Source organism: Lithobates pipiens, unplaced genomic scaffold (assembly GCF_037356315.1).
Source record: "Lithobates pipiens isolate NorthernLeopardFrog02 unplaced genomic scaffold, aLitPip1_a1.2 Scaffold_19, whole genome shotgun sequence".
NCBI lineage: Eukaryota > Metazoa > Chordata > Amphibia > Anura > Ranidae > Lithobates > Lithobates pipiens.
In genome coordinates this window covers 506,154,515-506,181,628 of record NW_027507764.1, presented here as the reverse complement: position 1 = coordinate 506,181,628, position 27,114 = coordinate 506,154,515, and the positions used below count along the sequence as shown (strand labels likewise).

Here is a 27,114-nt window from a genome sequence, read left to right as displayed (position 1 = left end):
ACAACCTTTTCTACCACCTGCCCCACCCTATTAGATTGTAAGCTCTTCTGAGCAGGGCCCTCTTAATCCTCTTGTATTTTATTGTATTGTAACTGTATTGTCTCCTTTTTATATTGTAAAGCTCTACGTAAATTGCTGGCGCTATATAAATCCTGAATAATGATAATACTTCAACCAGAACTTGCAGAGTCACTAACTTATTACAAACATATATATGCCCATCAGGGGTTGATTCAACTCCTACATTCATGCTTATATCTGGAAATGGCCCACCAAGTGGTGACACAAGGGATGATAAGGATAAGAGCCTTGATGCTTGCACCTTCATAAACAAGTCAGCAATTGCAGATCCTATGAACCTATTATGACAGGATCCCTTTAAATTCCAAGTCATCCACGTAGTAAAGTTAGCTTAAGGTACTGCCCATGGCAACCAGTCACATTGCAAATTGAAGGCAAACATTTATAAATTGATATTGGCTAAAGTACACTGCTCTGGCTCAACAGTTATAAATGAGCTACAATTGTTTTTCCAAACCAAACCTGAGGAAATGATTACCCCCCACACCCCAATTTTAAAAGCTGCCTGCCATCTTCTATTACAGCTAATGTGATATCACACATTCTAAGACTGGTGTAGTAAAGTACGCCTAGCACAGCTGGAAACAACTTCGCACCTGATATTTTGCAAGACAGAGAGGAAAGCAATTCACTGGCTGTGTGCTGCTGGCTGTGACTCCGGAAAAAAGGTGCTGGAGAGTCAGCTAATATGGGAATTCATGTCCACATAATCATAAAACCTTCTCTATCCCAGACCACAGGCTGGTGAATCACACATGTGGAAGATTTCTGTATCAGGGGAAAACAGATGACTGTGCTTTTCTTCTTTACTGTAACATTGTACATCATTATTGATACAAAGTTATGACATGCAGCTGTATAAAAATGGCTGCCAGGACAATGGTTGAGTGATGCAAATTCTTAAAAAAAAGTCCTGCTCACTTTTCTGACAATCTTGACACTATCATCTACTCCAGTAGGTACGAAATGAAAACATACGGAAAAGGCCAGTCAGTAAAATATTCTCTCGGCAGAAATCTGAATTTCATGTTTGTGCTATGACCCAGATCTCTCATATCACAGCTTCTCCCCTCCCCCTTACATCAGTGTCCTCAGTCACCCACATTATTTAACCCGACTACCTTCAAATCACCCCCCCCCCATCCTTTACATCAGTCTCCCTATTTACATCAGAGACCTACATGCAATCCACCCCCCCCCCCCCCTTGTTATATCACAGCCCCACTGGCAATCACAGTCTCTCCTTCACATTCCTACCTTAGCATTGCACGGCAGATTGCAGGAGGAGTGGCTGGTCTGAACAGAGGGCGGGAACTGCCCAACTTTTCATGTTAGCAAGCAATGGATTTGTTGCTAGGACGCCCCATGTCCTGGGCTTTTTGCTGTGGGGCCTCATTTATGCATACTGTGTATTTTTACAAAATTAAAATAAATGCACAGATTTTTGCAAGTAAAAAAGTGTGCATGTATTATATTTATTTTTTATTTTTTGGAGCCTGCAGAGCATTGCACTTGCGATCAACAGAACATGGGCGCAATGTCAGGCTCCTGCAGAATCTCAGTATAGCAGTCTGCCCATACCTCCCATATGGGCAGACAGTTACTGGAGAGCAATAAGATCAATGATTTAGGAGAGCATTCACCAGCGACCTTGCAGTTCATTGAAAACTACAAGCCATCTTTCGTGGTGGGAGATAGTGGTTGTAGTTCATTCATTCACAGATCACTGTGAATGAATGATGTGGCTGTGTTGGCAAAGACCCACACTGCCGCGCTCTTTTTAAATTGTGACAGCTCCTGACCGCTATCACAGCGGGGGATAAGAGGGGCATAGGCAGGAGCTCTTTGGTATCATGTTACACCCTAAATTTGGGTGTAACATGTTACCAAAGGTGAATTCATGGCTCTAATATCACATAGTTACATAGTTAGTCAGGTTGAAAAAAGACAAAAGTCCATCCAGTTCAACCACAAAAAAATAAATATTGTAATGAGCTGTTTTTTAACTCCCTGACTTGCACCAAAGAAAAAGGATTTTTGATTTAGATTTGTTGGCAGCACCTGCCCTATTTGAGTCTTCAGGATTTATTTTTCTTTGTTATTTTATTAAGTGCTCTTTTCAAATAATTTGTTCTCAGCTTTCTCGTGGTCAAAGGAGGTGGGCCAGAATGAAAAGCTGAACACAAAATTTGTTATGATGGATTCGTTCTGTCATTGAATTCGGATGTTTGCAAATGTTTTACAGGCTGACAGCACTCTTCACATTATCATCAACACTTACCTCAGTAGTGGTCCCAATATCAGCAGATGGGCTGCATGTGCTGGTATCATGAGGTGCAGTGCCAATGCTGCTTCTGACTGGAGAGCTAGGAGCAGCACCCGACGAGGAGTCAAAGTACATGGAGGACTGGTACAATACTCCCTTCTTCTGAATCCTCTCCCATACCTTTCTCATGGTGTCTGTCAGTTGATACAACAACTCCACCTGGAAAATAGACACACTTTCATGTTACTACAGAGCAAAAAACAAAAAAAAAAACAAAGCTACTGGAAAATGCAATAACCAGACTCTGTGAAATGAAAATAAAAGAAGATATGTAATCCAGCAATGCACTAAATGTTTCTTCCCTATGTGTCAACCCAATGGCTCTGGTGAAACGGAGTACCTTATTAATGGAGGGCTTCATATAAACCTGACTCAGGCATGAATTGGAACACTTATCAATTTGAAAAGCCAAAAAAAAAACTTTTTGGGATAGTTTGGAAGCTCTATAAGAGAACCCTCCTCACTTCCTGTCTCTAAAGAATATGGTGGTAGAACCTCCTTAACCATTTTCAGACCGGACCATTTTGCTGGCTTAAGACCAGACCACTTTTTGCTATTCGGCACTGCGTTGCTTTAACTGACAATTTGCGCGGTTGTGCGACGCGGCTCCCAAACAAAATTGATGTCCTTTTTTCCCCACAAATATAGCTTTCTTTTGGTTGTATTTGATCAGCCCTGCGCTTTTTAATTTTTGCGCTATAAACAAAAAAAAAAGAGAATTTTGAGAAAAACGCATTATTTTTTACATTTTACTATAATAAATATCCCCCAAAAATGTATAATTTTTTTTTACTCAGTTTTTTTTTTTAGCCGATACGTATTTTTCTACATATTTTTGGTAAAAAAAAAAAAAAAAAATCGCAATAAGCGTTTGATTGGTTTGCGCAAAAGTTATAAAACGGGATAGTTTAATGGCATTCTTATTAATATTTTTTTTTACTAGTAATGGTGACGATCAGCGATGTTATTGCGAATGCGACATTATGGCGGACACATTGGACATTTTTGGGACCATTGTAATTTATATAGCAATCAGTGCTATAAAAATGCAGTGATTCCTGTGTAAATGACACTGGCAGTGAAGGGGTTAACCACTAGGTGGCAGTGTAGGGATTAAGTGTGTCCTAGGGGCGTGTTGCTAACTGTGTGTGTGGGGGGGGGGGGGGGTTGCGTGGCTGTGTTGTACACATCACTGATCTCTGCTCCAATCACAGGGAGCAGAGATCAGTGTCACTGTTGCTAGGCAGAATGGGGAGATGCTTGTTTACTTTCGCATCTTCCTGTTCTTCCTCCCCGTGAGACAATCGCGGGTATCCCTGTGTTCGAGTCCGCGGGACCCACGATCGGACTCACGGAGGTCCCGACCAGCGTGAGATGGCACGGTGGCAAATTTAAAGGGACGTACCTGTACGCCCATTTGCCTGTCCGTGCCATTCTGCCCACGTAAATGTGTGTGCGTCGGTCAGGAAGAGACACAGACAGCAGGATAAACTCAAAGATTCTAAGGTGCTTACCCCTTTCCACACTAACAAACTATTCAAAAGCCTCAGACGCAATTGTATAAACACTTGCTAATGGTAATTAACGTAAAATGCCTTCTCCTACCATCCACTTGATTGCAGTTGGGGAAAATTTCATGCCACTTTAAAGTTACAACAACATTAACCTACAGGTAAGCCTAGATTAAGGCTTACCTGTAGGCGCAAGAAATATCTCCCAAAACTACAAGGTTTAGGAGATATTTGCAAGAATAGTGGAACCGATGTCTACGGTGTATGAGCCGTAGACATAGGGTGCAAGCGCACTAAGAGTGCAGTTTCTAACAGGGATCATGCCAATAGTGGCGGCCCCGGCGTGCACGCACTGGAGTGACATCACTCCAGGTATCATGGCGGCGACAGAAGTGGTGACCGAGGACCGCTGTGGGTGGGGGCTTTGATCTCAGGTAAGTAAGTCATAATGAGCTAGTATGCTATGCATACTAGCTCATTATGCCTTTGCCTTTTTTTTTTTTTTTTTTAAGAGGCTTTACTTCCTCTTTAAGGCTGACCCAAAAACATAAAAAAAAAAAAAAAAAAAAAAACCTCAGATGACAGGCAGTGTGATTGACAATAGATCTATCTACACCAGTTTTAAATATCTTTTTTTATTAAAGACTTTTTAAAAACTTGTGTCGTGGCTCTTTACGCACTTTTTTGTTGAATGAATAGGGGTAAAATGTACCCCATACTCATTCACATGGGGGGGGGCAGGACATGGGGGCTTCCAGATACTGATAAGACCCCCAACTGCAGAAACCCACAACCACTGGCCAGGGTTGTGGGAAAGAGGCCCCTGTCCCCATCAACAAGGTGTTTTGGGGAGGGGTCAGAGCCTTCCCTGCCTCAAAGCAACCCCCCGCATGTTGAGAAGCATGTGGCCTGCTATGGCTCAGGAGGGGGGGAGGTGCTCACTCCCCAACCCCCCCCCCCCCCTCCTGATCTGCTGTGCTGCATGCTTGGATAATGCCATTCTTTTTTACATTCAACTGTCACTAGGGAAATCTGCTGACAACCTACAAGTCATCTGTTGTTAAGGATGTGGAGGCCGGCTTCCCGGCCCGCTCCTTAACAACTAGCACAGAATTAGATTAGGTCGATCATTTTTTGACTGATTCAAATTGTTCTGAAAAATTTTGAATTCGTTAGAAAATATAGAAGAAAATATAGAAACCAAATTAAACTAAACTAAATTTTCTGCTCTTCACATATCTTTTTTTTTTTTTTTTTTTTAACCAAGCCAAAGTTTATTGAGCATTCATAAAAAAAAAAAGAGTAGACATAATAATATACAGTCGAGAACTGGTGCAACAGGCACCAAATATCAGGAAGGAGAACATAGTCTATGTCTGACATAGTAAGAGAAAAGACACAGTGTACACGGTACAATATCCATAAGCAGTATACAGGTGAACACCACAAGGCCCCCCCAAGAGGTGACAGCCCACCCCTTCCTCACACACCCGGCGCCTCATCACACACAGCTGAGGGAACTCTCTAGCCACCTATCCCAAATTTTGTGAAATTTCTGCGGGCATCCTCAGAGTAAATTCTTTTTTTGTATGGTACAGTTTGGTTGATGGCTCTCTTCCACTGCTGGATCGTTGGGGATTGGGGTTGAAGCCATAGTTGAGCTATTTGCATTCTAGCAGCAAAGAGAGCCTCTTGAAGGAAGATCCTAAGATACTTGCCCTCCTCCCGGATGGGGAGAAGGCCAAGAATACACTGCCGTGGGCATAGAGTGAGGGGGGAGCCCATGTGGTCGTGCAGAAATTGAACTATCTGTGCCCAATACCGTTGTATGGGGGGACAGGTCCAGATAAGATGGTAAAAAGTGCTGGCCGCGTCTCCACATCTGGGACATACAGGGTCAAAATCAGGTTTATATTTTGCTAGCCGGGTGGGGGTGACATAGGAGCGATGGAGTATATAGAGGTGAGTGAGTCTGTCCGACAACTTGGGAGATACCTCGGCGGACACCGCCAGGATCTCCCCCCAATGTTCGTCTTCCACCTGTCCGATGTCAGCCTCCCATCTAGGCTTAAGATTGTAAGCATAAGCTATGGCCGCAGGGGTAAGGAGATGTAGATATATGGCAGAGATAAGTTTACGGGGATCATCTCCGAGAACTAGTTTCAACAGGGGCGAGTTCGGCAGGGGCGGGGGCACACTCCCAAACTGGGTCTGCAAAGCATGGCGGACCTGTAAATAGCGAAAAAACGAGTGGTTGGGGAGGCCAAATTCATCCTTAAGTACTTTAAATGATTTGACACCGTGAGGTGTGTAGATTTGAGACAAATAAATGACCCCTCTACATATCCACACCTTATAGTCCGGTATCCCCAGCAGTTCAGGCAGATCAAGGTTGTCCCAGAGGGGCGTGTGTGCATGCAGAGGGGGAGCCCCAGACCTAAGCTGTGCCTCCCGCCAAACACGGGCATGGTGCCCAGACATGGTACATCTAGACCCCGATCCGGAGAGACCTCGGTGTTTGGAAAAAATAATTTGGTAGGGGTGTGCTATTACGTCCGTCACCGAGGTGCATACCAGGTGGGAGTATCTTATTTTGTCGTAGGTATTGAGGTAGTATAGGTGGGAGAGCTGGGAGGCCAGATAGTACAATTCTAGATCAGGTAGCGCAGCCCCCCCAAGGTGGACAGGGCATTTGAGGGTCCGCCAGGCCAACTTATGCCTGGAGGAGCCCCAAATGAATGAGTTAAGGATGGATTCCATGTCACGGAATAAGTGACGCGGCAGATAGAGTGGGGCATGCCAAAATAAATAGAGCAATTTGGGTAGGAGGATCATTTTTACAAGACCCAGTCGGCCTACTCTTCACATATCTAATGACTTTGTGAAGATAAAAAAAAATTGGTCACATTGGTCAGTGGTTAGTTGTAACAATGTTGCACTCATCCAAAGTCACATTAAAGTCGCAGAGTAAAAAAGCTATGTAAATCATTTAAGGTGTAATTACGCCCACAGCCAACTGTTCACACCCCTGCTAAAGCAATATAAGCAAGTGTAGATATAAGACATAAATAAACTATTTTACAATTCTTTCGCACTGGGTGCAGCCAGACAGTGTCCCCATTGCAGCCAGTGTCCCCCATTGCAGCCAGCCTGTGCAGGGGAAGAGAGAGGAGAGCCACCTGATTGATTAGAGACAGATCACCTGCCCGATCCTGTAACGGGTGATCCCTCTATCAAAGTTCCCCGGACAAGGGGAAGTGGCTGTAAGTGACGGCGCGCGGCGGGGAACACGCAGCTATTGAAATGAAAGCTGTGATGTTCCCAGCGCCCTAATTAACAAGGCAGCGGTGGTTCTCCTCTCTTCTACGCTATAGGAAGCCCCCCATGATAGGCAGCACAAGGGCGGGGGGTGGAGCCTCGTCCCCCAACAAGGCCCCGCCCAATTTTCGGATCCATTATTGGCCATTTTTCTCTTTCGGCAAATTGCCAAAAAGACCATTTTCAGCCAATATGTTTTGGCAGCCGAAATTTTGATGCATACATAGTATATGGTTTGTCTCAAACTCTAAGCCAGAGTTGACACTGATGCGATGCAAGACACCGGATATGTAAATTGCAAATTACCTGCACTGTATCTGGAGTTTGACCCATGGATTTGTATGTCTCAAATCGCACCGTATTCGCACCAAACTCATGCAGGACCTTTTTTTTGTCTGCACCAGAATCAGATCGCAAGGGATCGCACACCCATGTGATCCGATTCTGCAAATCACACTACATTTTTTAAACCAATTTCAGAGGGTGTAATTAACTTAACATACATTCCGTAATCAGTTCTCTTGAATGGGTAGCGATTTTGATGTGTTGCAGAATACGCAGTGAATTTGCACCACATCTAGTGTGAACCAAGGTCAACTGATACATGTGCAGGACAGCTTGCTCTTTTGAAAACCAACAGCCATACTGGTGGTACCATCAGGTGAAAGTAAAAGAAAGCAATCCTAAAAAAAGAAAATTAATGCAGCCACCACATCTAAGAATTAGTAAGCTGCAAAACAATAAAAGTTTCCTTTTCAGTTTAATACCATTTTAAAGCCGTAGTAAACGCTGATGTTTAATTTTTACCTACAGGTAACCTTATAATAATCTTACATGTAGGTACTGGGAATCTTTCCTAAACTTGTGCCATTTAGGAACTATTTACAATAGCTCCAGCCGACGACACTGTGCATGCACAGTGTGCCCACAATGCCATGCTGCAATATTACCGCCTTTATGCATGCATAACAGTGAATTCATCATGACTCGGCCATTCAAACTGCCAGAAAGCACTGGGAGGAAAATCAGGTGACGATGAAAGCATTAGGAGTGGTGACAGCTCAGCGCTGGCTCCATTTCAAAGGTAGGTCTGTCATAATGTGCTAATATGCAGTGCATACTAGCACATTATGGCATAAACATTCGGGGGAGGGGGGCAATTTAAAATAATAATAATAAAAAAAAAATGGACAGTTTACTTTCACTTTAAGACTTAGTAAAGTCCCAAAATTTTAGAGGTGGAGTTGTACTTGCAAATGTTGTCTTTGCCACCACCTGCTGTTGAAATCTGGTATTGCAGCTTTTACCTTTCCATTAATTCGTTATTCTAATGTATGGAACATTTAGTCTTCAGAGTGAATATAAAACTGTATACTGTAAGATAACCAATTGCATCCACAATGGGGTAGTAGGAGAGGGGTAGTTACTGTGTAAAGGGATAATGAGGTAAAAAATTAAATAAAACTCCAGATAGATTCATTATGCTACATTGATGTGGGTGTCTGACAGGGTTAAGGGCAGATAAAGAGAAACGAAAAGCCTTTAAAACACAAAAAGCTCAGCCAATAAATAAAAAAAAGCAAGGAAGCATGTACAGGGTGTGGAAGAATGCTGGGAACCAGACTGCATTGATAATCTTTACAAAGAAAACATTTTGGCAAGAACTTAAATTGTGTCGTGATAGGGAGTGATTGCCGGTTGCTTCTGGAGATGGGGAGATTTTAGAAAGTAAATAGATAAACACAAGTCAAGCCAAGCCAATAAGACTGCTGGAAGAGAACTGTCCACAACCCAGCTCTATAGATAACTGAGATTTGTCTGTTCAATATTCACAGCACAGACTGTTCAGCTTGCACATAATTTGAATGCATTGGAAGATATCTGCACACAGCTTTCTAAATAAGCATTGATTGCATAATATACAGTGCCTTGCGAAAGCATTCGGCCCCCTTGAACTTTTCAACCTTTTGCCACATTTCAGGCTTCAAACATAAAGATATAAAAATTTGATTTTTTGTGAAGAATCACCAACAAGTGGGACACAATTGTGAAGTGGAACGAAATCTATTGGATTTTTGAAACTTTTTTAACTAATAAAAAAATAAAAAGTGGGGCGTGCAAAATTATTCGGCCCCCTTGCGTTAATACTTTGTAGAGCCACCTTTTGCTGCGATTACAGCTGCAAGTCGCTTGGGGTATGTCTCTATCAGTTTTGCACATCGAGAGACTGAAATTCTTGCCCATTCTTCCTTGCAAAACAGCTCGAGCTCAGTGAGGTTGGATGGAGAGCATTTGTGAACAGCAGTTTTCAGCTCTTTCCACAGATTTTCGATTGGATTCAGGTCTGGACTTTGACTTGGCCATTCTAATACCTGGATACGTTTATTTGTGAACCATTCCTTTGTAGATTTTGCTGTATATTTGGGATCATTGTCTTGTTGGAAGATAAATCTCCGTCCCAGTTTCAGGTCTTTTGCAGACTCCAAGAGGTTTTCATCCAGAATGGTCCTGTATTTGGCTGCATCCATCTTCCCCTCAATTTTAACCATCTTCCCTGTCCCTGCTGAAGAAAAGCAGGCCCAAACCATGATGCTGCCACCACCATGTTTGACAGTGGGGATGGTGTGTTGAGGGTGATGAGCTGTGTTGCTTTTACGCCAAACATATCGTTTTGCATTGTGGGCAAAAAGTTCGATTTTGGTTTCATCTGACCAGAGCACCTTCTTCCACATGTTTGGTGTGTCTCCCAGGTGGCTTGTGGCAAACTTTAGACAAGACTTTTTATGGATATCTTTGAGAAATGGCTTTCTTCTTGCCACTCCTCCATAAAGGCCAGATTTGTGCAGTGTACGACTGATTGTTGTCCTATGGACAGACTCTCCCACCTCAGCTGTAGTTCTCTGCAGTTCATCCAGAGTGATCATGGGCCTCTTGGCTGCATCTCTGATCAGTCTTCTCCTTGTCTGAGCTGAAAGTTTAGAGGGACGGCCAGGTCTTGGTAGATTTGCAGTGGTCTGATACTCCTTCCATTGCAAAATGATCGCTTGCACAGTGCTCCTTGGGATGTTTAAAGCTTGGGAAATCTTTTTGTATCCAAATCCGGCTTTAAACTTCTCCACAACAGTATTACGGACCTGCCTGGTGTGTTCCTTGGTCTTCATGATGCTCTCTGCACTTTCAACAGAACCCTGAGACTATCAAAGAGCAGGTGCATTTATACAGAGACTTAATTACACACAGGTGGATTCTATTTATCACCATAAGTCATTTAGGACAACATTGGATCATTCAGAGATCCTCGCTGAACTTCTGGAGTGAGTTTGCTGCACTGAAAGTAAAGGGGCCGAATAATTTTGCACGCACCACTTTTCAGTTTTTTCTTTGCTATAAAAGTTTAAATTATCCAATAGATTTCGTTCCACTTCACAATTGTGTCCCACTTGTTGGCGATTCTTCACAAAAAATAAAAATGTTATATCTTTATGTTTGAAGCCTGAAATGTGGCAAAAGGTTGAAAAGTTCAAGGGGGCCGAATACTTTCGCAAGGCACTGTATACTTTATATGGCACTGAATGTGCTGCATTGCATAATAGGGCTATTTACACAATTGTGTGGACTAGGCCTATTACTTGACCACAGATAGGTGTCTTTAAGATTGTAAGCTCTAATGAGCAGGGCCCTCTGATTTATCCTGTATTGAATTCTATTGTAACTGTACTGTTTGCCCTAACGTTGTAAAGCGCTGCACAAACTGTTGGCGCTACATAAATCCTGTATAATAATAATGTCGGCTATACTGCCTGTGGATATATGCGGCCATCTGAGGTTTTTGTAAACTGAACAGATGCTGGGGGAAAAAAAAAAAAAAAAAGAGAGAACAATGTTCAGCAGATGGTAAATTAATTTTTCTTGATTTTCCTGTGCAATGAAAGCTGTCAACAGTGAAATTTGGAACAATTTAAATAAAACACTGGTTGAAAGTTCTATGCATTTGCCTCTTATGTGCTATGCATAGCTTTAAGCCATATCATTAGCATCCTATGCATCTATCAACAAGGACCTTCCATGTTTGATTTACAGTGTAGCTATACAGTAAGAATGTGTGAAATGCAGTTTTTCCTGTTCAAAAGATGAACTTGGCAAGACGTGATTAAAAGGCAGCTCTGATAAGCCTAAACAGAGACAAGGCAATTATTGCTGCCTATTCTATTCACCAGACATGACAAGTATCAACAGTAGGAGAAACTATACAAGGGAATAGGGGTGACAGCATCAACAGAGGAAATGTTTTTTTTTTTTTTTTTTTTTTTTTTTTACTAAGGCCCAGTGCTAACAAGCAATTTAAAGGAAAGTTTACTAAAAGCTTGCTTAGCTCACCAATGTATCAGTTTTTACACCAATATTAACTAAATCAGAACATCAGCAAAAGAAAAACGAAAAAAATCGAAAAAGGAAGATAGGCTGTCTGAATCTATACTGTGTTAAGTAACAACATTCCCCTTGTCCCATCACAACACCCTAAAAATATAGGCCAAAATAGGTGTACATACATACCCATCATGAAAAAAAAAATAGCACACATCTCCCTGTGATTGATCATAGGACCTCATTTGGCAGAGCTAATTTCCCATTCCAGCAATGTAAACAGCTGCTTCCCACACACACACTACACAGGGCTGAAATCACATTCCTTTACACACAGTCTATCAGCCTTCACAGGGTGTATCTGGCTTTTTTGTTGCCGTTCTGACCTGTGAAATCCCCTGGTCAGAAAGGCAGTGTAGTTGCAGTAGGCATAAACACCCTGTGTAGATCATGGCTGACTGGCTGTGTTGTAAAGGAATGTTATTTTGGCTCTGCGGAGGAGGAACAGTATAGAGTTCTGTACTGTGAAAGAAGCACAGCAGCAGGCATAGCATTCAGTGCGGGGGGGGGGGGGGGGGTGGTCAGGGGACGCAACATAAATGTGGGGGGGGCAAAGCCATGTGACATGAAATATGGAGCCTGCAGCCCCTCAGGAGGTGTTAAGGGATTTGTATTAGCAATTTCTGAAGGTTTCTCTGTCAGTATTGCCAGGTGTTGGGGGAAGGTGACCTCCCGGAGGTGTGTGTCTTTTCCCCAGTTGTCAGGGAAGTGGGGTAAGAAGACATCCCTGGTGGGGGGGGGGGGGGGAGTAACAGAGAATCCCAGCTGGTGACTAGAAGACGCTGTGTGGTGTCTCACCTCACCAGTGACATCGGTCCCATCGTGGATACAGGACGGCACTCTCCTCCTCTTGCCTCGCTGAGCTCGGTTACCATTCCATGTTGCCAGCACACAGCACAGACACTTCCCCATCCTGGGCTCTTCTCACCCCATGCTCCTCTCCATTCAGAAAATGCCTCACAGTTTCTCCCCAGCCAATGAGAACAGAGGGGTGTGGACTGTGGAAGGCAAAGTGGAAGCCCAGGGCAGATCGGAGCTGGACTTTGTGGATATTTTGTTTTTAATAGATGCTGGCAAACTAAATCATCTAACAGCCTCTCACTTATGTAGGGAACTCCCATACTGGGATCTGTACACCTTGTAACCAGTTTGACACGCCTACCATTGTAATCAAAAAGGGGTCTCACTTTCATCATTAAAGGTTTTGTTTATTTTACATTATGGAATAATGTGGGATTGCATCCATCCATTCCAAGACATTACAGAACTTCCACTAAGGGAGTCTTGTCATTAAATAAATTATTAGTGCAGTCCCATTTTCCCATTAGGTCAACTGAAAAATAAGCATTAAAAAAAAACCTACCAAATGTGTCAAAAATAAATAAAAAATGGCACATTAACATGTGAGCGCACCTTTTATACAGACACACATAGGGTCTTCACTTTTGCTGCCCCTGACGAAGGTTACGGTCTATTATTGTAATCTGATGTCAGGAGCTTATTCAAAAAAATCCTGTTTGAATGCATGCTACACGAAATTCCCACAAATAGAGTAATTCATGTAATTCCCAAATTAGTGTGAGATGTCTCTCTTTATCTGCTTGCCAGTACTTCTGACACTTTCTGGTGCCGGTTCAATGTTAGTAGTTTCAGTAATTAAACCCACTCTGCCAGTCATGCAGAATGCACTATGGCATTTGTTTTTTTGTTATATTGGAGAGGGAAATGGTGGCTTACCATAAAAAGGGGAAATATTCTTCATGGCAGCAAAACTATACATCACTTTAAATTTACTGGCAATGTGTGAAGAAACACATCAACTGAAAAGAAAAGTGCTTAATCTCAAAATTAAAAATAATTTCCAACAGTGCTCAATAGCAGGCATTCTGAAAAACCCAATGCCCATGAGGAATATGGGAACAGCTCTCTGAATAACTAAATTATAAAAAATCTGTGTTAAGATTAGAATCTAAATAATAATATAATAATCTCTGCATTACTGAGCTTGAAATTAAAGTGGAAAAAACAACTTTCTGTATAAGAAAAGTAACCTTCTCAGGAACTGTACCTTAATTCCAATCTTCATTGCACCAAAACAGCAGCACAGAGCTCACTAGTTGTAGCTGGCTTCTGTATCTGTCATTTGATGTTTTATATATACCGATCAGCCATAAATGTATGAACATTGACCAGTTAAGTGATTAGCATTGATTATCTTGTTATAATAGCATCTACAAGTCAATGGGATGTATTAGGCAGCAAGTAAATATGTTGTCCCTCAAGTTTATGTGTTGAAAGCAGAAAAAATGGACACTGCAGTTTGTTGTGTATGGAGCTGCAGACCGGTCAGGATGTCTATGCTGACACGCGCCCACGGTCAAAATGCATACAGTGGGCACATGAGCATAAGAACTGGACCACAGGGCAATGGAAGAAGGTGATTTGGTCTGGGGAATCATGCTTTCTTTAACATCATCTGGATGGTTGGGTGTGTGTGTGTGTGTCTCCTACCTGGGGAGAAGATGGCACCAGGATGTACTATGGAACAAAGTGCTGAAAAAACAAGTCTGATCCATGGCAGCCCGCCTCACAACTTACAGGACATAAAGGATCTGATACTGATGGCTTTATGCTGATGCCAGATACCACAGCAAACAACATCAGAGGTCTAGTGGTGCCCATGCCGCGATGGGTCAGGGCTGTTTTGGCAGCAAAAGGGGACCTACCCTACATTGCCTTGAAAAAGTATTCATACACCTTGAAATGTTCCACATTTTGTCATGTTACAACCAACAACATAAATCTATTTTATTGGGATTTTATATGATAAACCAACACAAAGTGCCACATAATTGTAAAGTGGAAGGAACATGATAAATGGTTTTACATTTTTTTTTTTTTTTTTAACAAATAAATATGTGAAAAGTGTGGCATGCGTTTGTATTTAGTCCCCCTGAGTCAATACTTTGTAGAACCACCTTTCGCTGAAATTACAGCTGCAAGTCTTTTTTGATATGCTTCTACCAGCTTTGCACATCTAGAGAGTGACATTTTTGCCCATTCTTCTTTACAAAATAGCTAAAGCTCTGTCGGATTGGATGGAGAGCGTCTGTGAACTGCAATTTTCAAGTTTTGCCACAGATTCTCAATTGTATTTAGGTCTGTACTTTGACTGGGCCATTCTAACACATCAATATGCTTTGATCTAAACCATTACATTGCAGCTCTGACTGTATATTTATGGTTGTTGTCCTGCTGGAAGTTGAACTTCTGTTCCAGTCTCAAGTCTTTTGCAGACTCTAATAAGTTTTCTTCTAAAGGCCTGTACACACGGTCGGACTTGTACAAACTTTTCCGTGGACTTTTGTACAAAGGGCGTGGTCCACAAGTTTGTATTGCATACACACGGTCTGACTTTTTGACAACAAACACGAACGTGGTGACGTCACAACGTACGGACGCCACTTCAAAAGAGGACGTTCAATGACTCCAGCGCCACCTTTGGTCAACTTCTGTATTGTAGTCTGATCGTTTGCATAGGTTCTGAGCATGCGTGTTTGTACCTTGTACAAAAGTCCGATGCTTTTGCGTACACACGGTCGGACTTTGCTCCATCAGACTTTTGTTGCCAGAAAGTTTGTCCGTTCGCACAGCCAACAAAAGTCCGATGAAAACAGAAAAAGTTTGTCCGATGGAGCGTACACACAGTCGGATGTTGCTCCAAAACAGCTAATTTGCATGTTTGTTGTCAAAAAGTCCAACCGTGTGTACGGGCCTTAAGATTGCCCTGAATTTGGCTCCATCCATCTTCCCATCAACTCTGACCAGCTTCCCTGTCTCTGCTGAAGAAAAACATTCACACAACATGATGCTGCCACCACCATGTTACACAGTGGCGATGGTGTGTTCAGAGCGATGTGCAGTGTTAGTTTTCTGCCATGCATAGCTTTTTGCTTTTAGGCCAAAAAGTTAAATTTTGGTCTCATCTGACCAGAGCACCTTCTTCCACATGTTTGCCTTGTTCCCCAGGTGGCTTCATGCAAACTGCAAAACGGGACTTATTATGGCTCTCTTTCAACAATGGCTTTCTATTTGCCACTCTTCCATAAAGGCCAGATTTGAGGCGTGCACGACTAATAGTTGTCCTGTGGACAGATTCTCCCACCTGAGCTGTGGATCCTGCAACTCCTCCAGAATTACCATGGGCCTCTTGTCTGCTTCTCTGATTAATGCTCTCCTGGCCCGGCCTGTCAGTTTAGGTGGACGGCCATGTCTTGGTAGGTTTACAGTTGTGCCATACTTTCCATTTTCAGATGATGGATTGAACAGTGCTAAGTGAGATGTTCAAAGCTTGGGATATTCTTTTATAACCTAACCCTGCTTTAAACTTCTCCGCAACATTTTCCCTGACCTGTCTGGTGTGTTCCTTGGCCTTCATAATGTTGTTTGTTCATTAAGGTTTTCTAACAAACTTCCGAGGGCTTCACAGAACAGCTTTATTTATACAGAGATACAGGTGGATTGTATTTACTAATTAGGTGACCTCTGAAGGCAATTGGTTTCACTAGATCTTAGGGGTATCAGTGTAAAGGGGGCTGAATACAAATGCACACCACACTTTTCAGATATTTGTAAAAAAAAATGTAATTCCATTTATCATTTTCTTTCAACTTCAGAATTATGTGCCACTTTGTATTGCTCTATCACATAAAATCCCAATAAAATACATTTACATTTTTGGTTGTAACATGACAAAATGTGGAACATTTCAATGGGGTATGAATACTTTTTCAAGGCACTGTATATTATGTGGGTGGTCATAAAGTTACAGCTGATCGGTGTCCACGAAAATGATAAAATCCTTGTAATTTTCTTTCAGCTTTTCTGTTCTTAGCTATTCATATGTCAAGTAAAACCAAGTTATTGACATATTTTGATGTCATACTGGTACGCATTAGGACTGGCAAGGATGATAATTTTGATACTCCATTGAGGGGGTGAAAGTTCTCACACAGGTAAGCACTGCAGGTCAAAGCTCAGTAAACTGTGTAGAGTATTAACTTGCAGTGAATCCCAGTAGGGGAAGCAATATATGTAAATGAGAGGAAACACTTTGGCACCTTGAGCAAATGTCTCCCCATACTCTGGTATCCCTAATGCACGTGTTATTTAAAGGAACACAGTGAATAACAAGAATGACCCATTTGGCATATCAGGTAAATTCATATCAGTGTAAAGTAAACTTGTATAAAATTCAAATGCTGACATTAGCAAGAACAGAAATGTATAATGTTCAATTAAGTATTTTGTGTGGATACTTTTCTTGTTCTTATTTCTTGAACAGGTACAGACAGCATGGATGTAGAGAATAGAAAACACAGAGGTCCCCTCCATCTGAGTGTAAACTGTATGAGAGGAGCATAAAAGTGTCAATAAAGTAATGCACTTACATTGTTATGCCCCTCCCATACAGTTTACACTCAGGTGGAGGTGCCGTCCGGGTTCTTTTCTGTTTATGTGAACTCATTTTACTCAAGACCTGTTTTTAGGGGACCTGCCACCCTCTTTAGAGTGATTGATATATTGGTCTATACCTCCCTTCCTGACATCCATCCTAGTATGTCTGGGAGGCTGCAGCAGCACCATAGTTTTAAATTTTCCTATGAATGTAAATAATGTGCAGTTTAAACTGTCCTGGTCCAGTGGATACAGTGCTCAATGGGGGAAAGAGTAAAATTAAGGTGAAAGGCTATACTTGGTAAGTTGCTTTGTATCTCTGCTTTAGATTTAGAGACATTCTTTAAGATAAAATATGAAATGCCTGTTGCAAAAATAAAGAATTTTACCACCACAAGGATAAAAAAAAAAAAAAAAAAAAAAAAGGTTAGATGTTAGGCCACTCAGTGGTAGACATCAACAGAGCCATTTTGATCTTTTTTTTAAACTGCTGTAGACTGCAAACTTTTCCAGGAAAATATGTTCCTTGCATATTATATTTCCAAATATGCTTTTACCTTGAATGTTGAATTGCATCAAATCACAGGGGTATAGTTTATGAAACATCTTTTCTATAAATGAGACACACTAAGCCTGCAGAGTGCTGTGCAGGTCACCCAGCTGCAGTGGAGTTGACTGAGGACCAAGACACATTGTAAGACACTCAATACCTTTGTGCGATGACCAGTTGTGAAGACACAATGTACATTTTCACAAAAGTGGCTTGCCAGAATGTTACAACGATACTGTTAAAATATATTGCTATGAACATGCACAATGCACAGAACAATAAAACACATTTCTATCGGGGGATATCTGTGAATATACTTGAACAAACACTGCAAATCATAAAATGCCGGAGGACCTTTTTAAGGGCTATCAGCCAATCATCACGTAATTTGTATGATCTGCAATTATGTAAATTAAATTGTAAACTTTTAAGGAGTTTCTCTAGAAAATTACATCCATAAGGCAGTTGCTACATAATAGTAAATCCTATACAAGTAAAGCAAGTCAATGACCTGACACAAGCATAGTGTAGCAAGGAAAGCATGACGGTACCACTCTCTGTTCAACAGAAACCCGTCTAACGACCATTTTTTATTGAATGGTCCTGGAAGACCAGCATTCGATCAGTGCATGAAGGCAATGGCTAATCTGTGTGTGTGTCTGCCTTGGACAGCAGACTCAATTAGGGGAGAGGAGTTGTTTTAGATACACTAGCAGATTTAGATGGACTTGACTAAAATTAAAGCTGAATTCCAGCTAACACTTTTTAAGCAGCTACAGCAACCATATTTCTTTCCTTTTGGGATAAAGGTTTTACATAAATGAATGAAAATGAATAAAAGCTGACCACTGTAAGCACACCCATCAATGTTAAATAATTTGTCTCAGGCCACTAACTGCCAACTTGGCTGGACAGCTTGGTCTGTTAAAGGAAGTTGAAACATAACAGACATCACAAGCTGAAAATAAAGGAAAAAAGCTACAAAAAAATAAAAGAAAACAAAACAAATGCAGTCACCACATCTTAGAATTAATAAGCTGCAATATACAAGTATTATTTTCTTGTTTTTTTTGGTGTAATATCGCTTTAAGTGTACTGGGGGGGGGGGGGGGGGGGCATGGTGGGAAAGCAGCAGTGATTTTCTCCATCACAAATCACCATATTACTCAACCTACAGGAAAGTAATCTAGTGAACAACTGTTTCGCAAAACACACAGGTGAAAAAGTTTATGTCACACATTAAGTGGTGGCTAGCTGGGTTTTTTGCCCTTTGTTTACAAACCTACTATAAAAGAGTGTAAGGTATGAGTGCCATGAGTTCTACTTTCCTACAGTTTGAATGATATAGCGATAGGAAAAAAAAGACTAATGCATTGCCACTATACTTTCCAGTGGGGACATAATGTGAAAGGCCTAACATAAAAGCTGCCACCTAACCAGAGACAAAACTTCAAAACTGAACACACACGCGCCTAATTGGAAAAAACACAAACAAAAAAGCAAACTCAGGTCACATTCAGTGTCCCCAAGCACCTTTCCAATCCAACCCGCTGTGATGTGTTCCAGACATTCTTCCTAGCTGCCTGCTGCCTTCCAGTCAGAACTTCATGTAGCGTGAAGTAGCACATGGGGTGTGAACCCGACTCGAGGAATTTTTATTGTTGCGTAGCATGTGCATTCACAAGTCTGTGCTGCCATGCGTCAGGGTCCACGAAAAACTGTACATCTGCTACTTATTTCATCACATCAAGCAAGAGATGCTGCTAAAACATTGTGGACAGAGCTACAGTTACAAAAACCCACAAACACACCAAACAGTAAATATACACTGCAAACCTTCCTATTGCTTCTACAACACATTGAGAGGGTTAGCTATGCAATTTAAAGTGAGATACCTCCTTTGTATCCTTGAAATACCTTCGATGTGCCAATTCATTTTATTGAAGGGTAAGTGTATGATCTAAATCATCATTATGCCCCCATCCCTCAGTAGCAATAAATATTTAGCACTGCCTGGCATTTTTTTTTTTTTTGTAAATTACTTTTTATTGAAATTTTAAAACAGGTATATACAACAGTAAACCGCACATCGTGGAAACAAGCAAATCGGTCACAATAAGAACTGTACCAGCTTACATCAAAACATAAACAAAGGAAAGAGAAAGAGGAACCCCCCACATTTGCGAATAAAAAACATGCACATTTCATGAACCTCCAGTAGGAGGCAGAAAAACAGCTACGCTGGCGTGATGACGCCTCCTTCAACCATATGAGCTAATACACTTATAACAATTCTCAAGACCCTCCACCCCTCCCCCCCCCCCCAATCAGGAAAATTAAGATCCATAAAAGCACTCATCAGGTTATAACATAATGGGAGAAGTCAACAAACCCCCCCCCCCCCCCCCCCCCCCCATATAATACACAGGGATTTAATCGGAAGCTGTGGCTGTAGATGCCATCCAACACCCCCATACCTTATCAAATTTGGCCAGGGCCCCTACTCAAATATGTAGCTTTGTACAAAGGGACTGCTTTATTAATCACTGACTTCCAGGATATGAAAGTTGGAGCAGAAGACCCCTTCCTTGACAGAATAATCAGTTTCTTCGAGTAGAACAATAAGATGAGCGTGTAAAGCCCTAGTGGTAGCCAGAGGTTCAACTATATGCAACAAGCATACTTTAACCAAAAGGGTGATCGAGAAGGAGGTGACCAACTGGATACATGTCGCAATTTCTTGCCAGAAGGGCTCAACCAAATCCCAACCAGCCGCCGCAGTTTACTTTAAGTCGTGCCCCTAGGCGACCGCGACGATCGGATTTGTTTAAGAACCGATCAGTCTCTAGGCCCAGGTCAATGATTTCTGGCCTTGATCTGCTGATCGGTTCGGACAAATGAAATGCTTCCTTCTGCCCTCTAAGTGTAAACACTGGCAGGGGAAGTGATGTCATCTCCCTCTCTGGACTTCTTTTCCATTCCAGAGAGAGGACATCCAAACGTGAGTTGCACCGACACTACACCGACACAATACATGCAGGCACACATTTCAACCCCCCCAGTTAACCCCTTCACTCCCTGTCACTGTGTCACCTAGTGCAGTGTTCATATTTTTCTTTAATAACTGTACTGGTGTAATTTGTGACACTAATCAGTGTTAGGGTACTTAGTAGTAGGTCCAGATAGGTCTAGGGACCCCCCTAAACCCCCCACAATAAAGGTTTAACCACTTGATCACTCCCTATCACCAGGGATCACTATATTAGTGTCACAGGTGATGCTGGTTAGTTAATTTTTTAAAGCATCAGGGTACCCGCCATACATTACCCAATAAAAGGTTAAACCCCCTGATCACCCAGCGGGTGAGGTTTTAGTGTCAGCTAGGGTCTGTGTCACCCTAGGCAGTGTAAGATTAGTGCCAGTAGTGCTAACACCCATGCATGCACCATACACCTCCCTTAGTAGTATAGTGTCTGAACGGATTGATATCTTTGATCTGCTCAGAACTATATTAGCATCCCCAATAGTTTAGGGTTCTCAAAAATGCAGTGTTAGCTGGATAAGCCCAGATACCTGCTAGCACCTGTGCCCAGCCCACCCAAGTGCAGCATCAATCGATTACTGTCACTTACAAAATACTAAACACATAACTGCAGCATTCACATAGTCAGGCCTGATCGCTGCAAACGGCAACAGTTTTTTGGTAGCGGTTGAAGTTCCTGTGAGTCTCACTAGTTGTACCAGTAAATTTAGAGGACACAATGTCCAATTGAAGGCACACTAGTGAAGAGGCCTTCTGAGCATGACAGATGAGTGTGAGGAGGAACTCATCCATCTGTCAGATTCAGGCTCAGAATACGAAACTGTAGACAGCAGTGGCACCCTGAGAGATAGCTCTGACAATGGAGTAGTGGTCCCTGCCAAGGTCAGGCATAGCCAACCCCATTCTTCTGCTGTTGTTGAGGTGCAAGAACCGCAGGGCTCTTGCATGCAGCAGAGAGCCAATACTAGTGCCGCTCAGCCTTCTGATGAACTGGCAAGCACCAGTGGCCTAGTATGTACTGGTCATATATCTGGCACTGCAGTAACACTTGGTAACGTGGCGAGTCCCATAAGTGCAGGTTAAGCTGCTGAGGTGGCTAGCACAACTAGTGTCCCGCAGCCACCAAGAAGACAAAGACAGGCCCATCGAGCCTATCGTGCTCTTCCTGCTGCATTTGCCAATCCGAGCCCACCACTTCTGCAGTACCTGTATTGCCCCCATTCGCTGGCCAACCTGTAATTCAGGTGGAAACAGTTGATTTTACGTCACTTGATTTTTATTCACTGTTTTTCACGGAAGATCTCTATAGATCTATTGTGGCCCAAAGCAATTTGTATGCTGGTCAGTTCATCACCGCTAATTCTCCACTTGACCCATGCCAGAGATTGGAGACCTATTATGGTCTCTGAATTGAAAATCTCCATGGGCCTATCCTTGCTCATGGACACAACTAAAAAAAGTGAGTTGTGGTCATATTGGTCCACTGACCCAATTCCCCATATGCCCTTGTTCTCTGCTTCCATTACCAGGACAAAATGCGTGCAAATCTTGTGGTTCATGCATTTCAATGAATGAACTCTGTCGACTTCGGGGTGACCCTGAATATGATTGGCTCTACAAAATCAATGTTTATTATTCACATCTCAATATTTTCACTAATCACAATTTATTATCCTTGGATTGTTTATCCAATATTAGCGTGCATTGCAGCATTAGGGAATTTTGGGACATTTCTATTCCCCCTGTTTTTGTTTACTATCAGCACAGTTAGCACCTTGCACTTTATCACGTGCTGTTGTCTTTTATTGGTTATTATCTATTTATTTGGTGGTATAACAAGTGGAGAGACTTATTTGCTCACTCAGCTGTCAAAACAAACCATCCAGGCAGTCTGCCAAGTTTTAACATGAAACATTGTAACTAACTCTTCCTTTTTAGATCAAAGGAATACACTTCTGTGTAAAAAAAAATCCAGGCAGTCTGTCAAGTTTTTAACAATCTGTAAATGCAGGAAGTTTAACCACTTAAAGTCTAAATCTTTTTCTGACACTTGTTTTTTAAGTTAAAATCAATATTTTTTTGTTAGAAAATTACTTGGAATCCCCAAACATTGTATATATTTTAGCAGAGACCCTAGGGAATAAAATGTCAATTGCTGCAATATTTTATGTCACACTGTATTTGCCCAGGAGTCTCTCAAATGCAATTTTTGGGGAAAAAATACACTTCAATAAAAAAAAAATAAAAAAAAACGAAACAGTAAAGTTTGCCCACTTATTTTTGTTTTAATGTTAAAGATGATGTTGCGCCGCAAGAATCGTGAGAGAATCATGATCTATCTTCTAAGCAAAAAAAATTGTGATTCTCAGTCTCCCCCGGTCTGCCAGCTCTTCCTGTTGGGATTGCTAGATGCATTCCACCACAGACCCATCACCCGAGCAGTATGGGGTGGCTGCTGGCCACGGCACACTGACACAGACAGCAGTAGCCTGGTCATATGTGTGCCCCAGAGCATATAGCTCACTGGCCGCCCCTGGAGCAGAAGAGGCATGTCTTGGCCGACCCAGCGCATAGCTAGGGTCTGCTCATGCTCGATGGCCAGGCTGGGGAGACCACAAGGATCTATATTATCCAGCCTGTCACCCAGCCGGCTGTTGATAGTAGATAACAGGATCAAAAATTGAAGAAAAAAATCCCAGGACCAATGGTCCCCTCAGGGAGCCAGGTCCTTCTCCTACACTAGGCAGAAAACTGAGCTGCAGAAAGCAGGGTGAGGGGTTACAGCCAGAGGGACCGCCCCCTGGGTGGTGCTGTGCAGTCTTGCTGTTTTTACATTTTCTGCCTAGACCTCTCCTGAAGTGGCGTGATAACCCTGAGGTCAAGAATTAAAGGAGCTGTGTCTGTCAATGAACGAAAGAGAAATCCCTTGCTCTCCCCTTTCTACCACTCCGTGACATGATCGCGGGACACCAGCAGACATCGAGTCCACAGGACCTGCTGGCACGGTCATGCAGTATGCGGCAGGCGTGCTCACTAGCGTGCAAACTAATGGGGACATACAAGTTTGCCTATTTGCCCACCACTGCCATTGTGCCAACGTATATTGGTGTGCGGCTGTTGGCAAGTGGTTAAAGCAGCGTAGTGCCAAATTGTAAAAATTACTCTGATCATTGGAGCAGCCAAATCTTCTGGGGCTGAAGTGGTTAATGTTAGGACATTCCCAAAAGATGTGCATACAATTTGCAAGAGGTGCAGAGCATCTCCAGCATAGAGAGAGTTGGTCTCTAAATATCCTAGCCAGCTTAGTGGGGGTAAGGTAGTTTTTATGTAAAAATTTGTAATGGATCAAACAGTCTCTAGTGGAGACTAGGCACTTAAATGGTGCTTCCCAGATGTCACTTCAATCAGCCGTTCTAGACCAGAAACGCAGCCTCCCAGGCCAGTCCGCAGGGCTCCATTAATTGAACCGACCCCAGAGAGAGGTCCTTGTATAGCATGGACACTTGTTTGGATAATGAGTCACTGCATGCCAGAAGTTCCAGGTCACTCAGTTCAAGATCAAGAGGGTCCCCTCCAAACTGAGAGCAAAAAGCATGTCTCAGTTGGATATACCAAAAAGAATGGCGAGTTTGGCAATCCATAGTGCTATTTAAGATCATTAAAGACCATAAGGGAACCATTAGATACTATATGTTGTAGAATCTTAATACCATATTTGGTCCAAACTACCGGGCCGGGATAGTCTAAAAAAGTGTTAAGTTTGGATTTCTCCACAGTGGTAGGTTGGGAAATAGCCAACCAGAACTAGATGGTGTAAAACCCTGTGCCACAGACCATGCCTTTGTAACTCAACGCATAAAAGAGGCAAGTGATTAGGTGGATTTAAAACCCCTATACATTAAGTGGGAAAGAGCCTCATATAAACAAAAAACAGGCAGCCTCCAAGGATACAGAGGCCTCACCCAAGGGAGTAGTCAGTCAGCGGTAAAAAAACTGTCAATTGGCCAGCAAGGAAATATGTATAGAAATTAGGCACCGCTAGGCCCCCTTCCCCCTACGGCTGCTGTAGCATGACTAATTTAAGGCAAAGTGTCTCCCTGTGCCATAAAAAGGACAAGAGCAAACTGTCAATTGATTTAAAAATTGATCTGGGGATCCACACCCGGGAGTTTCTATGTACAAAAATAAAGGCAGAATTATCACCATAATCAAATTTATCTTACCAATGAGCGACAGTGGAAGATTTTTTCAGGTATTTAGCTTCCGATTTTGGGTAGCAAGCAGTGGGGAAATGTTAAGACCTATGTAAATATTTCATTTGTGTAACCCACGCAAGGGTATTATTGGGGTCAGCCTGTCTAGACATGGGATGGGAGCGTAAAGCAAGGATTTTGTACTTGGTCCAATTAACCTTGAGACCAGAGACTACTGAAAACTGGTCTAAAAGCGAGTGCAGCTTGTAGGGAGTGCCCTGGGTCCCGTATAAAAACTAACAGGTTATCCACATGTAGGGGCATCGTTTCAGTCAGAGTACCCATGCTGATCCCTTGTATTTGGGGAGCTGAGCGTAACGCTAATGCCAGAGGCTCCATAACCAGTGTGAATAGCCCTGGCAAAAGGGGGCAACCCTGCCTGGTGCCTCTGGACACAGAAAAGACATCTGACACTCTACCATTTATTCAGAGGGCAGCTACTGGATGCTCACATAATAGCAAGATCCACTTAAGGAATGTAGGGCCAAACCCCATGCGTTGCAATACATGCATCATATATGTCAAATCAATGGTGTTAAATGCCTTTTCCAGGTCAAAAAACACCAGAGGTCCCCAGATTATACCTCAGGAGCCAACTGAGTATGTGTACACACCCTCTGCATGTTAATGACTGTGGTCTTTTTAGGCATGAGCCCAGTCTGGTCTGGTGATCTCAGGTGACGCAATGCTTTAACCTATTGCTAATCATTTTTGTAAGTATTTTAAGGTCCATATTGAGTAATGCTATGGGTCAGTAGGAGGAACAGAATAGAGGGTCCTTATCCGGTTTGGGCAGTAACACAATCTGAGCTTCATAAAAAGACACTGGTAAAGTCCCAGTGTCAAAACATTCCCCATATAGATTTAGAAGCCAAGAAGATAAAAGGTCTAAGTACTGTTTATACCACTCTGCGGGGGTCGTATCTGAGCCAGACGATCAGCTAATGGGAAAGGAGGCAACAGCAGCCAGAAGCTCTTTTTCGGTGAAGGGGTCGCCTATGGCTTGCTACAACCTCGTCAGGTAACACCGGGATTTGGAGGGAATCCAGCAGGCCAATTAAGATCTGTATCTCATATGTAGAAATAGGCGAGTATAACATAGAATAATAGCTCACAAACGCCTGCATAAAACCCTCACTTATCCTTCACTAGAGTACCCCCTGGGAAGTAAATGCAAGGGACCACCATATTTGCCCAAGTATGTGCTGTCAGGATGGCCAACAGTTTACCATTTTTGTCACCTTTCTCAAACAATTCTTCCCTTCGATGTTTAAAAACACATTGAGTGAGGTTCTGGAAATTAACCAACAGTGACCGCCTCACCATCTGCAACTCGGCCAAGGAAGTAGGTGAAGGTGAATCAGCAGGTGTTTGGGCACAGCTCAGTTCATGAGCCTGAAGCTCCTCAGATTTTTAATTTTGTTCTACCCTGGCGGGCCTTAATATCTGACACATACACCCCCGTGTTAACGTCGTAAAGGCTTCTCAAACGACAGGCAGAGCGGTGCTATCATTAAACTCCCAGAACACCTTCAAATGGGGAAACAGTAAGAGTTCATCTGAGGGCACCGCCACCCAACCCGGATGCAGCCACCAAACACCCATGTATCTTTTCGGCACAAGATCCAGTATGACCTGTAAGGGGGTGTGGTCAGAGAACCCATCTGCTATCAGACATCAGTAACCAGGGCTAACAAAGCAGATTTGGTGTGAAGGCTAAGTCAATGCAAGAAGAAGAGGCTGTTACATGGGAAAGATAGGAGTAAACAAAGCTCCATGCAGTGTTTTCAACGCCATAGCTCCACCAACACTGCCAAGTCAGCTCAGTACCCAAGGTCAAGGTTTTGCACCGAGTTGGGTTAGAAGTGTCTAAAACAGTCTAAAATGTTATTGAGGTCTCTATGAATACCTTCAATGGGCCGCAGGAGGAGTCCTTCTCCAAAGCCGTGTACAGAACCTTGCTTCGGAAGGGGGTGGGACATAAATATTCACTATTGCCAGTAATCGGGATTCTATGTCCAGAAGCACAATTGCAAAGCGACCTTGGGGATCCCTGACCACATGTTCAATAGTGCAAGCAAGTTTTTTTTATGTATTAACATGCTAACACCTCTGGCATATGAGGAATGGGTAGCGTGCATTGTTCTCTG

At 42.6% G+C, this 27,114-nt stretch overlaps 1 protein-coding gene across 3 annotated transcripts in view; it reads right to left on the bottom strand.

Moving 5' to 3' along the window:
* Window positions 1-27,114, bottom strand: part of VPS13B (vacuolar protein sorting 13 homolog B) — a 1,337,220-nt gene that overhangs the window by 577,036 nt on the left and 733,070 nt on the right. For all 3 annotated transcript variants that reach the window (XM_077493096.1, XM_077493095.1, XM_077493097.1), the window contains one exon: window positions 2,363-2,566. In XM_077493096.1, the coding sequence (XP_077349222.1) occupies window positions 2,363-2,566 (204 nt within the window). The remainder of the gene's footprint in view (window positions 1-2,362; window positions 2,567-27,114) is intronic.